Below are 14,835 nucleotides of genomic sequence, written 5' to 3' on the forward strand. Positions count from 1 at the left end.
CTAATTACACCACTATGTTAGTTAAGGGATAACAACTTATACTGGGCCAAAGAGAATAATATATAATGCCCCGTTAGTATTACAAGTAGAAGTATGTAGCAGGGAGATAAGGTCCATGATGCTCCAGGACAAAGTGACTTTTATTCACTGGTCAGCGTCCCTTGAAATAAAAAAAATCCACCTTAACTTACCTTTTAATCGGCTTGTTCTCCTATCCTCTTTTCTCCAATTCTGTGCTGCTGATTCTTCTTCTCGCGCGGGTGAGTCCTCTGTGCTGCACTCTGCAATGGATGTTGGGCGTGATGACATCATGCCCGACATTCATTGCGAGCACTGCACGGAGGAGGAGACAAGGGAGGGAGCTGGAGTACCAGCTGACGTGACCGCAAGGTAAGTATTTTCTTTTCTTTTTGCAGGATTTTTTTTTTCATTAACAGTGCTGCCCCCTTTCCACAACCATAACTCCTTCTGGGCCACATTTACAGGTGTGCTGGGCCGCATGTGGGCCGCGGGTTGGACAACCCTGACCTAGGTCATCAATCATCATGTTTACCCCACCCCAATGTGTATACTCTATTGCATACCTTTGGGCATACATTATTGTCAATATCATTATCAATAAAGATACTCAAAAACACTTGTTAAATACCATTAGCAAAAAAGATATTGAAGAGCACTTATCCAAATACAGATCCCTAAGGTACTCCACTGGGAAAATGTCATTCTTCAAACAATATCCATTAAACCACATTTGAATACAATCCCAAGTATTGTAATTTATTTTAGCAGTGTTAAATCTAGATATGCTTTATCTACAGCTCTACCTTGATCTACTAGCTTAATCACTCAAAACCATTAACCATTTTCATGTTAAAGGCACAAATTGCTTCCCCAAACAAAAACAACCTAAAAATAATATTTTTTTTATTATTATAGTCAACTCATAAAAGATGGTCTTAATGCAATTGTTCTGTGCTAGAAGTTATGATAATTATGTGTATCTTTACTTTATTTGTAAGGTAGGTTATATTCAAATACAAACATTATTTCCTGCTTGGAAATAATAATGTGAAGCCAAATAGATCAACAGTAGCCAAAATTTATTAGAGTTTTGCATCTATATGCTCTGTACCTTACAGGCAGATTCAAATAAGAGCGGAAGAACCTTGGGCGAGGTTCCTCCATGAGATGTTTAGGGCCAAAACCTAAGCTTAGTAGATATTATATATTACAAAACGCTTCAGTAGGAGCTATGCATACCAAATTTTATCTTCGGCTTTTACAGATACCTGAACAACTCTAGACTACTGCTAATTTTTTCAGTCCTGGGGTGGCCTCCATGTGGTAAATTAATTATTTTTAACCAATCCTCGACATGTTTTAAAATTGAAGGCACAGTTAGTGCGGTGAAACGGTGTTGGATTGTGAGTCAGTTTCTTCTGGCTGCTATTAACACCTCCCAAGCAGATTTAGACTGTAGCCAGTTAATATTGCAGCATACATTTAAGAAGAACTCTCTTATCTTCATTGCTACTTTGCTAAAGATAATTAAACCACTTCTTATATTAGGCTGGATATACATTGTTTTTTTTAGTTAAGGACAACAGAGCTATATATCTGCATGCAATGTTATGATAACTGGTTACCTATTCATTTACTAATTATTGTTATTATTATTGTCCCTAATGTTTAATTAGATTTTTAATAAATGTGATTTATATTTTTGCAATGAACTTTTCCTGATGAGTGTTATTGTTTGGATCCAGCCATAGTTGGACCAGTTTATTTGTTAACATCTGAATCGCATTCTCTCCAAGTTGGATTTTCAGCGCAGTATATATATTTTTCCTCGTGCTGTCCTTTTTGGGATTTAGCAATATTTGTTTACAGCTGGGATTTGCTAATTAACTTATATAACATTATTAGAAGTCAGGAGTTTGGTGATAATACAAAGGTACATGGCAAGTGACAGTCACAGATCTCAGAGGTATTTAATAATATACTTATAATTTAAGCATTAGAGAATCATACATTATCCATTAGAATACTAAAAAAAAAAATATATATACAAGGAAAATATTACTTATATTTTTATATTTTATTTAAAAGAAATTATAACATAAAAAAATGCAAAAAGAGGAAGCGTTGTATGACGAAGGAGAAATAAATTTGCAGTATTAATTGGTTTGTGCAATTGTCATTTTTGTTTGCACTTATGTCATGTGATTAATTTTGGGTTCACAAGTTTATATTACAACAGATCAGGAAGGGTTTAAAGTTCACATATTTGATATTTTCTATTTGTGTCAGTTAATCCAAGATTATTATTGCTCAGTGATTTTTATAACACATTTTTTGCTTTGCAGGTAGTTCAAGAGATAGTAATTAAATTGTTAGAAATTAATAATACATATCAAATAATGATATATACGTATTCATATCCTACATACTTCTTTATTCCCTTTCCACAAAATTTGCCCATTTAGGGAAAAAGTGATAACCTATTGCTACCTACTGTTTTCCCGTACAGTGACAAAGAATGGATACGGAGGACATTTTTTTTTATCACAGCTTTAACTACAGCTCTTCCCTATATAAACTATTTATAAGAAAACTATTAAATTATTGACTTTCATGCTATTTTTTCCATTCAAAACGGACACTATAGGCTTTTTGGCTACATTTAAACTTACTTTGTGTATTTAGTTATGGGAACACTTTTTATAGAAACATTTTTACTGATAACATGCCCAGATTGATTCTTGTATAATAGTTTGGAGGTTAAATAATAAAGTTATTCTGTTATGCTGATTGTACAACTCTGAACATTACTATAATGCATTCATATAACAGTTTGCTGCTTCCAATGTATATGTAAGCAATTCTGGACTCTTCCAGGATAAAACAAAGCCAATATAAATAAGAGTAATAAAAGTGTTAACAAGTTAAGCCATGGGACAAAACATGATCTTTAAATGACAACATCATAATGAAAGCTCTGTGGTCGTGGTTTTGTCCCCATGTCAATACTGATTACTTAGTGTTCACTCCATTACATTCATTTTTGGCATACAGAGCATCAGCAAAACCAGACTTCTTGGCCAAGGGACATCTTGGCCCTATATCTGAATGTTAACTTTACTGTGTAATAACATCAAGTATAGTAATTAGTACTTCTTCAAAGCAACCAAAGTATGGTATCCTGTACATCACAGAATATCTCTGGTGACAAGACAACCCATTCCTATTACTGTATATAGAAGACATAATGAAGATCCACCTGTCTGAAAGTTTAAGAGCCTTCTCAAACTGAACAAATATTACACTCAGCCTATTCAGACCAATTACTCTCCCTCAACTTTCCAGTATAACAGCGCATTCAGTTTGCCCCAAAATTATAAGCGGATGGAAAGTAATGGTGGATCTTTCATCTGAAACCAAATTGTCAGTCTATTGTCCAACAAGACATGGATACTAATAAATATAATTCCCCTGAGAGGGCCCTCCCACTCATTAGCAATTTAATGGGAATTCCCAGGAACTAGCCAGGTTCGTGTAAAGGGTAAGTAAATTTGTGGAAGTGAAGCTGGAACCGGAATGCAGGATATAGACACTAAAGGGCAAGTTCTCACTTCCATGCATTCTAGCAAACAGGCACTACTTTATAACAAATGGTGATTATCCAGTGCTGTGGAAAAATAAAAGTACATTTAGGAATAAGAGAAACTAGTATGGAGCGGCTGAAAAGGAAAAAAAAAATGTTGCAATATTAATCCAGCAGGTTCATTAAGATTTAGGTTGGCACAAGCTGATTTGTCACAGGATGCATTCTCTTATTGATTCACAAATTTACACATAGTGAAATCTTGAAAATTTACAGTGTGGATAGGAATGACAGGGTTGTAAACCACAGTCTTGGCAGCCAACATCAGAGATTTTAAAATGATAGACCGAGTGTCTACCGCTGTCAAGTATATGAAGAATGAGACATAATTCTGGTTCAAGGTGACTTCCCAAAATGATTAAATCACTTAATTTATAACATAACTTAATCATTTGTTTCTAAGGTTTTTCTTTCCTTTTAACATCTAATTCTATCATCCATTTGGCTTTAACACACCAACTTAAATATACAGTAAAACACATGATTTCACTGGAAAGTGGAATGTGACCTCTATTAATCTGAACACTACTAATAAGATGTTCTTTTCTGATTAATTTAACCCTCACATTCTCGGATTAGATACACTATTTACACTTCTCTGTCACTCCGCATGCTGTTCTAATCTCTCAAATACCAAACATTTTAATTACTCAACACACACTACAGAATTGACAACCAAATTTATGACTTAGGGGAAAAAAAACATGATCAAATTACTTGAGTTAAATTGTGTAATTGGGCAACACAGATAATAGATAATTAGAACTGACTAAATAGAATGGATATTCTAAAACCAAAAAAGGAAGCGCATAGTAGCTTAAGTCCTACAATTTGAGGAAACCTTGCACCCATGTTTTTCTTGACATATACATCCTTCATTTCACCCTACTTGCAAACCAAGCATGGATACATGCAAAACACCCATGTACAGTGGTACTGAAAGCTACACACCTAACACAATTCTACTAAAGACAATCACATCAGTACTGGGAAAATTGTGATGACTTATGGAACACATCAGTAATTTAAACCGTTTTATTACAATAACCTGAACAATGACCTTAGAAATAAGAAATTTAGGTGCTGTACACCAAATTTCACAGTTGGCTCATGTTCCTCAAATCCAATACATTCATGATTTTAAATTAGCTATGTACTGTGGAACTAGCGAGATCACACAAAGTAAATACAAAGAAAATTCAATTTCAATATCTTGCTCTGCCCACCACTCACACATACACTTACCTTGATAAAAGGTCCGATATATTTTTCGGGTTCAATCTGCAAAAGACATTAAAGGGGAATATGAAACATCATCACCTCCTCCTTGTACATAAAACCCAAACCTGTAACTGACAATTAAAAAAATCCACCACCAAAAGGAGCCTGCATTCATTCCATGTGGAAAAATTATGAATTTGAGACACACAACTAGAATGAGTGCAAAAAACAACTAGAATGAATGCAAATATATACAGCGGATGGAAAAGGTATTGAACACATCAACAATTTTCTCAGTAAATATATATTTAATGTGGCTATTGTAAAGAAATTTACAATCAAATGTCAGCAACAACCTTTACAATGCACACATACAAAGAAATCAAACCATAGATGTCCATAATTTAAGGTTTTGTGTAATAATCTGAAATGTCACAGGGAAAAAGTATTGAACACGCTTGTTGAAATGTATTTAATACTTTGTAAAAAGCCTTTGCTGGTAATAACAGCTTTAAGACTCCTCCTGTATGGAGAAACTAGTCACATGCATTGCTCAGGTGTAATTTTGCCCCATTCTTCAATGCAAATAGTCTTCAAATGTTGAAGGTTCCATGGGCTTCTTCTATGAACTTTGATCTTTAGTTTTTTCCATAGATTTTAAATTGGATTAAAGTCAAGTGAATGGCTGGGCTATTCTAGCAGCTTTGTTTTCTTTATCTGAAACCAATTGAGAGTGTCCTTGGATGTGTGTTTGGGATCATTGTCTTGCTGACATGTCCAGCCTTGTTTCATCAACTGCATCCTGGAAGATGGCAGCAGAGTTTTATCAAGAATGTCTTGGTACATTTTTTCATTAATCCATCCTTCAATTATATGCAGTATGCCAGTACTGTGTGCAGAAAAAAAGCCCCACACCATAATGTTCCCACCTCCAAACTTCACTGTTGGTATGGTGTTTTTGGGTAGCTGTGCAGTGCCATTTCTCCTCCAAACAATGTTCAGTTTTGCTCTCATCTGACCACACTATATTCTCCCAGTATTTCACAGGCCTGTCCAAATGTTCTTTAGAAAACTTTAAACGAATTTCAACATGTTTTTTCTTCAGCAAAGTAGTCGTGCATACAGGCCATGGCGGTGGAGTGCATTACTTATAGTTTTCTTTGAAACAATTGTACCTGCTAATTCCAGGTCTTTCTGAAGCTCTCCACAAGTGGTCCTTAGCTCTTGGACAACTCTTCTGATAATTTTTTTCACTCCTGTGTCAGAAATCTTGCGAGGTGAACCTGGTCGTGGCCGGTTTATGGTGAAATGATGCTCTTTCCACTTCCAGATTATGGCTCCAACAGTGCTCACTGGAACATTCAGCAGTTTAGAGATCCTTTTGTAACCAAGACCATCAGTATGTTTTGCAACAATAAGGTAGCAAAGGTCTTGAGAGAACTCTTTGCTTTTACCCATCATGAGATGTTTCTTGAGGGACACCTTCACAATGAGACACCTTTTACAGGCTATCAGTTGCGGCTGAATCAGCTGGCAGGTTTGCTTTCTAATTACTGAAATAATGCAGCTGGTGTCTTGGCTTTCTATGCCTTTTTACATGTGTTCAATACTTTTTCCCTGTATCATTTCACATTATTACATAAAACTTAAATTATTCACATCTATGGTTTGATTCTTTGCATGTGTGGACTGGAAGAGTTGTTGCTGATATTTGGTGTAAATTTCATTACAATAGCCACATTAAATATATATTTACTGAGAAAAATCTTGATGTGTTCAATACTTCTTTTACCTGCTGTAGGTGAAAAGGTGAAAACATCATAAAGTACAATAGAATAATGTTAGAAACAAACAGGAGTCTGTACTCTCACCAACTGCAAGACTAGCACTTCCAATTTATTATCAAAACCATTAGTACAGTTTGCAACATTTCTGTATTCAATACGCAATTTATGAACTAAATTACGGTATGTTAAAATGACCCATATGCTAAATTTGGAAAGTTTGGAATATTTTTTAGATTACTTTAATTTCCATTAATACCCCAACATGAAATATTTACTGTAAATCTCAATATTCGAGTGTGATTGAGGGAATAAAATTAGCTCACAATTGCAGATGGTCTTAAAATCAACTACTATAGGAAGCAATGGTCTTGAAGGGAATCATTTACAACTCTGGTACAAGTTGTTTGTGCTTTAACAATTAATATTGACCACAATATTGATTTAGACAATCAATTGGAAGCATGTTATGAATGTCAGATTTCCACAACATACACCTGTATCACCTTTTCATCAGTTTGGAAGAAAGTGTTGTATTATCAGGGAACAGAATTCTAGATAGAGATAAAAACACAAGTTTCTTGTTTTTGTTTCACGTAAACATTTTTGAAGCAGTTCCTCTCAGAAATAAAATGGTTTCATATTGTAATATAAACTCTGCATTTGAAGCTATAAGTATGCATTGTATATAACAAGATACTGTATATAGAATTGGGCTGCATTGCATAATCCAAAAATATATACAGATTATGTAAATTTTCACATAAAATTAATTGTTACATTCCTATCCTGGTCAATGCAGCATTATTTTTAGTTTTACACACTCATTATAGACAAAACAGTAATAGCATAAAGGACGATATGCCTTGATCACAGCAAAATTTATACTGATAACATCCATTCTGTTAGTGTCAGCGTATAAAAGGTTCATCAAAAAGATCAACTTGGTTATGGACCCCTTGCTGATTTAAGAAATATATTATCTGTAGGGTTTACATTTCACACAGTAATATGCACTATCGAGATAATGGGAAACAAAGTTAACAGTCCAACTTGGCTGCTTAAAATCTCAAGTAAGGACCGTGTTAAAAAGTCCCTTGTGTCAAACCTTTTATCGCTTTAAATTTCTGCCTGCTGATTTGTCTACTTTCTATTACTTGCCTGCACTGCCTAATAATCAGTGCTAATAAGTGAATAAATAATTGGACTAGGAAATATAAAATAGTGATCGTAGAACCATCGTAACTTAACACAGAGTACTTCTCTTAATACACGTACACATTTACATACCATCAATGACCAATTTATTAAGTACACCTTTCTAGTACTGGGTGGATACCCCTTTGCCCCAAAAACAGGATGAATTTATTGTGGCATGAATTCAACAAAGTGCGGGAAACATTCCTGGGAGATTCTGATCCATCTTGACATTATGGTCCCTGTTGATATGATAGTATCATGCAGTTGCTCTGTATTCGCCAGCTGCACATTCATGCTGTGAATCTCCCCATCTGCCACATTAGTGTACACTGTACTCATTGTCATGTTCATGGAACCAGCTTGATATGACACATACCTTGTGACATGGTGCATTATCCTGCTGGAAGTAGCTATTAGAAGATTGGTAGATTGTGGCCATAAATATATGCACATATTCAGTAACAACGTTCAGGTGTGACATTTAGGCAATGCTCAATTAGTATTAAGGGGCCTAATGTGTGCCAAGAAAAAAAAAACATTCCCCCCACAACATTATACCTCCACCACCCCCTTCATTGTTGATACAAGGCAGGATGGATCCATGGATGGTTTTATGCCAAATTATGACCCTACCATGTGTATGTCACAGCACAAATTGAGAAAAAACAAACCAGGCAATATTATTCCGATCTTAAACTGTCCAGTTTTGGTGAGCCTGTGTCCACTGTAGCCTCAATTTCCTGTTCTTAGCTGAAAGGAGTGGAACCCAGTGTGGTCTTCTGCTGCAGTAGCATCTCCTTCAAGGTTCAAAGTACTTTGCATTCAGAGACGCTCTTCTGCATACTACGGTTGTAATGTTATTTGAGATACTTCATGTCAGCTTGAACCAGTCTGCCAATTCTCCTCTGACCGCTCTCATTAACAAGGCATTTTCACCCACAGAACTGTCACTCACTGGAGGTTTTTGGTTTTGTGCACCATTCTCTATAATCTCTAAAGTCTAGTGTGCATAAATATCCCAGGAGATCGACAGTTCACCCTGTCCGGCACCAACAAGCATTCCATGATCAAAGCCACTTAGGTTACATTTCTGGTGTTGGTCTGAACAACAACTGAATCTCTTAAAGATGGCTGCATGGTTTTTTCCACTGAATTGCTGCCACATGATTGGCTGATTAGATATTTGCATAACAAGCAGGTGTACCTAATAAGGTGGCCACTGAATTTATAAACAGTATATATACACATACATAAAATGGATGTGGGCTTGAAGTGGTGATAAACAAATGAGAAAAATAGTTGGCACCTCAACAATGTAAATTAATAGCAAACTGATCAAACTATCAATATATCTCAATTATAAAAAGTATTAGATCATAATATTATTTATTAGTGTCATTAAATGTGAAGATTAAGTGTAAATTAAGAGGGTCATAAGATTTTCATATTTAAGACTTCTTGATCAGACAGAAAAAATCATGAAAAATCTTACCTCGAAAATTAAATTTTTTATTAAATTAATTCATCCCATAGACACAAGAGTTCAAACATCAGATTTTAAGTTCAAATTATTTTATTTAAAACTAACAGAGTATAGATTGGAGGGACTGTGGAGATGTGGACCCTCAAAATATTTATCTGCCTCATCCTCCCGAGAGAAAGGTCTATGTCAGAATGGCTGAAATTTGGAACAAAGAAGTATGGCCAAGAATTTATCTAAATTAATAGTGTGTTCTGAAGCCAAACAAACCGAGATATAGCGGATACCTGGCAGGGTTTACACAAGATATGGAGCAGGATTCTTAGGTACAGCTGTGCAAATATGCACCTTTGAGCAATCAATGTTAGTAAGTATATCTCTGTGTCCAGGAGGGGCTCTAAAATGCCATATTGAAAAGGAAGAGGCACATGAAATATTAATCTAGGTGTCACAAACTGAACAAGTATCTGAAAAACTGGAACAAAATCAGCAATTAATTATAAGAGTGATCTTTGCTGGGCTTAATTCATCAACAACTTCATATATACACCAAAGTAAAACTGATGACAATAAAGCAACTGTTTATATAGTCCAAAAGAGAACACATGCATCCTAACTATCTTCACAAATATTACCGTATTAACGCGAATATATTTTGAGCGCTCGTTTTTCCAGGGATCTCGCTAACAATTGAATACCCCCCTTAAAGTCTGAATTGATACAGTGGGCTTTTCCAAGCTTTTGGTAGCCGATTCAATAATCATCAAGAAAATGGTGGCTAATGGATGCATAATTTGAAAGAAAGATCTCATAAAATAACCTAACTTTCTATAATTTTTCTGGGCAAAATATTTTATACCCACAGCACAGAGTAATCAGCATGTTATATGGAATCAGTCGCTTTGGGTGTGTGTCGTAGCATGCAGGTGGAATCAGTTGCTTTGAGTATCCATTGCAAGTAGTATGGTGGAAGAGGGGAATCAGGCATCACAGGCCTAATATAAATCACTGTATAAGATAACATATCTGTATACGTTTTAGTTGTAAGAACTTCTTATATAAAAATAAAATTGTGCACAGAATCTACTTTCTGGGACACACAACAGTTCAACATACTGTAGAACTAGCAGTGAAGTGTTGTGGACCTGATTTCACAGCTGTATTTCCAGGGAGTGATACCAGACTGCCTGGAATTCAATTTTGGATAAGCAAATTTTAAGTACTTCAGGTATGTCCTCTTTTTCATATATACGTTCCTCAAGTTATGCATAGGGAATTTTAGAACGGATTTATAGAATCACTGAGAACAGACACATGGCCGATTAGAACACCTCTCGTTATACCCAAGGCCATGCTGTCTGATTATGTCCCCCAGTGGTAGCATGTATACAGCATAACACAGGGCATCAGAAAGAACTGTAGCACTCAACATAATAGGGTAATTGCTTCAGATGAGTGCACTTTAGATGACACTCTTAGACCTGCCAGTGAGAAAAGACGAATGACTTTGTCAATTAGTCAGTAGGGGTTCTACAAGAATCGCATGATTTACTGTCAAATGCTGTGGAAAAGCCTACAAGGATTGAGATTAAACAATAACCTCTTCCTTGCTCCAAAAGCATATGGATCAAGAATATTTAATTACTATGTTACATCCAGAACTGTGACTGAAATATCAAGATTTGAAAGGCGGTCCTCCACTGGATTGATCAAGAACCTAAAAAAAGAATGTTTAAAAAGGTTTTTTTTTAGAAGAAGGAAAGCAACTTTCATTATTAGTTCTGGAAAGATGCCTGTCTCCAAATAGTATCGAGTCAATTGTAACAATGCTTCCAATTAGAAGACGTGCCTTGCCAGGAACTGGACCACAGATAGTTCCCACAATTATCTTCTACACCCACGTCAACCAAAACTATGAGGAACAGCTTCCTCATTTGCAAACCTAGCACCTTGTTAGTCATTTGATGGCACTGATAGGGCACAAAAGTTGAGTATTGTGAGATTACCACTCCACTTCACATATGGTCCTGTGTTGAGGAGTAGATCAAAGGATAATGAGTTGGGACAGCAGCTTCTAAATGGATCTGTATCTTCTTTCTACCAGGTCTCTTTGACACATGTATGCAAGATTTGATGTTTGAATAAGATCTGTAATGAAAGAGTTCTTGTTCCTTATCAATCTGATCTTACATAGGACAGTCCTGAAAAGACAGACCAATAGTTTTGAGGTAGTGTTCTTTCTATTTATTGTGGAATCAGATATTGTGTATAAGATATATTAATTATTTTTCTATGAACACTCCACTGGAGAATTATCCTTTGGGAATGAAGAGTTATTAACCTTTATACCTTGTCAGACGTCCATACCCATAGGCATTGCCTCTGCCCCACTTCCTATCTTGTGTGGAGCAGGGTGACATATTCTCCTCTTTGTTGTGTGACATCATAGCTCAGCACCGTACTCCAAGCCCATTACCAAAATGGAGGAGCAGCAGTAATCAGTTTCACAAGTTAGATTCTGACAACTGAACATTGAATTGCAATATATACTATCACATGCTGTTCAAATACTACCTGCTCAAAATTTACACAAAATACTTTGTATTTCAATGATGTATCCATGTTACCAAGACTGAGATACAAATTAATTGTCAACAGAAGTAACTTTATATAGTCTGCACTAAAGTTTGCTTAGACAATTGATCGATGAAACCCAAAACGAATCTTTTCAGTGCACCGAACATGTATATATCCCGTAATCTGCATTATACAAACTATGAAAGCTCATTTTAGATGAGCAGTTCAAGCAGTTCTAGATAAAAACTCTAGATCAATTTCAAGTTTTTTTCCAGGTAGCACAAACCTCACTTGTATTACCCTGCTTGCTCCCTGCTGTACAGTGTTACAATAAAGCACAGACCATAATATGTCAATTATAATAGTCTTGGTTTCCACCAGTTACAAGAGTTAGAAAAAAAGCAGCAGACTTAATACATGTGCAGCCTGGGAAATCTCTTTCTATCAGCAGCAACAAATTGACTGTGATAAACAGCATCCAAAATAATAGAAGTGCCAGCGAAAGCTGCCCCAAAACAAAGATACAGAGAATACACATATATTAACCTACTAAAAGTCACTTAGCAAAAATAAGTCACTTGGGCTTCCAACCAGGCAGTGTTTTCAAAAATAATGTTAACCTCTTGTGACAGAAATAATATTCACGGCAGATGTTACACACAATTGCAACTAGGGACCCTAAGCAGAGTAACTTCAATTTTAGATTAATAAAATTGATGTTTTACATGACTTACTACCCTATAATAATCTCGTAACATAGCTGCATAAAGAATGAACACTACTAGTTTTAGTACCAAATTGATCATTCACTTGTTTAAGCCGTTTAATTCTGTAAATAAGTATTTAGATGCAAGTCTCATCTACAACATTACACTTCTAGTATTAAACCAGAGTGGCTCTTATCTTAGTGGTGATTCTGTAAATACAAGTTTCCTCAAGTTTGTTACTATATCTGTACTCTACAATGTACACATTTGGTCTACCAGGTAATTGACTGCAGCTCACAATGGGATCAAAATATGGGTTGTTCCATTTTTGTAGACACTGTAGTTTCTAGGCAGTGCTGCATTAGATTCATTATTTGAAATTGCTACAACTTCACCACAGTGATGTCAGTGTACCAAATGACACGCCCTGCTCCCGCAGGTCACAAATTCTACCGCAGAAGCAACATTTATTGGAGTGCAACCATTATAATAATTGCAAGAACTGTTTGATGGAAGTGAGCAATTTTTGTATTTTAAAAGCAAATAAGGAGAGGTAAATTTCAGGGGCAAATGAGAGAGCAAGAGGGAGTGTAAAAACAAACACACAGGGGGGGGGGGAATCAATTGGAAAAAAAAGAGCCATAGGGAGAGGACAAACATGCACAAGAGAGCGAGTAATAGGGAAGGGAAAGACCAGCAAAAGAGCGAGCTAAAGGTAAAAATGAATGAGGGCAAGAAAGCAAGTGAAAGGGATTGAGAAGGGTATTGAGGGCGAAAGGGAGAACAAAAGACAGGGGTCAAGAGAGAGCCAGGAGAGCGGACAGACAGACAGTGAAGAGAAAACAAAGTGAGCAAGAGATGGGGGAGAGAGCGAGCAAGAGGTTGGGGAGAGAGTGAATGTATATTAGTAGGGACAATACATGCCGAATGTGTAAAATAGAGCTCAATTAAATTTAAATTGAAGTCTTAGATTGGACATTCTTTGTCTCTGGATGTATTTTGCCTTTCCTAATTTCTACACATTACACTGTAGAACAATTTCAAAATGAATTATGGTCATTCAAGAGTGCATAAACCAGTTTACTAAATGCAGAAAACATAATATACACACACACACACACAAACACACACACACACCATTGTAAATGTGTATATACGCCAAAGAAACAGGACTGTACTGTTGCAGATTTTCCTTTTAGCACATCTAATATATAATTAACGTCTTAATACATTTCCTAATGTGCAATTATGTGCAGTTCAATTGTGGGCTGAGACATGACAATAAGTCCTCATTTTGAAATCTTTCTGCACAACTATTGTTTGTTACCAGCGTACAAATTACAAATTGTATTTTAACATTTTGCCTAATTGTGTAGTAGTTCAATTTCAACAACAAAAACAATAAAAAATTTTAAAAACACAGTAAATAAAAGTGTTTTTCCACATTAGTAAATACCCCTGGTTTACACAGTGGGCCTCATTTCAAGGTTGGACACATTTGGTACTCTGAAAAGCATGAATAAAAATATTGTACAAGAAACCCCTCAACTCACACGTGCATGCTGAGCCACATGTATCTCAAGATAAGTCAACTCAGTATTTCTGCGCAAGTCACGCACATGTATATACATACTCCCAACAGTAGCATAGAGATGTGACTTGACAATATTACTAGCAAGTGTGAAAGTCACATTTTACATATAAAGAAATATAAATACCTCCACATCCGTATTTTACTGCTTAAACATCCAATGGGAATCTTCTTTACAGTTCAAATAGAATTGATATAAATGTGAATAGATGGCCATGACTAGGTATAAAATAGTCACAATGCTAATCATCATCACCATTTATTTATATAGCGCCACTAACTCTGCAGCGCTGTACAGAGAACTCACTCACATCAGTCCCTGCCCCATTGGGGCTTACAGTCTAAATTCCCTAACACACACACATAGACTAGGGTCAATTTTGTAATCAATATCAGCTGGAGGGGTCAAAAGGTAAAAAGCCCATCAAAAGTGGCTAGATAGTGCTGCTAGTGCCATCACACATTTTTACATCAGGCCTCCTCCAGAACCCGCAAAAACACTTCTCCCAGACAAATTGATGTATGTCCACCTCTAAATGGGTTTCAGTGTCTCAAATGTGAACCATTTATGGAGTGGCCAACTACATCCTAAGAATCACTTCTGGTGTTTG

At 35.9% G+C, this 14,835-nt stretch overlaps 1 protein-coding gene across 6 annotated transcripts in view; it reads right to left on the bottom strand.

Annotated features, from left to right (window-relative positions):
• ARHGAP26 (Rho GTPase activating protein 26) overlaps nt 1-14,835 on the bottom strand; it is a 453,586-nt gene that overhangs the window by 73,583 nt on the left and 365,168 nt on the right. For 2 of the 6 annotated variants that reach the window (XM_075209689.1, XM_075209686.1), the window contains exons 21-22: nt 7,176-7,223; nt 4,910-4,945 (exon numbers count right to left, since the gene is read on the bottom strand). The exons of 2 other annotated variants lie outside the window; for them this stretch is intronic. In XM_075209689.1, the coding sequence (XP_075065790.1) occupies nt 4,910-4,945; nt 7,176-7,223 (84 nt within the window). The remainder of the gene's footprint in view (nt 1-4,909; nt 4,946-7,175; nt 7,224-14,835) is intronic. 2 more of the 6 variants (XM_075209690.1, XM_075209687.1) reach the window with 1 other exon arrangement.

This window comes from Mixophyes fleayi, chromosome 4 (assembly GCF_038048845.1).
Source record: "Mixophyes fleayi isolate aMixFle1 chromosome 4, aMixFle1.hap1, whole genome shotgun sequence".
In the NCBI taxonomy this organism is placed as follows: Eukaryota; Metazoa; Chordata; class Amphibia; order Anura; family Limnodynastidae; genus Mixophyes; species Mixophyes fleayi.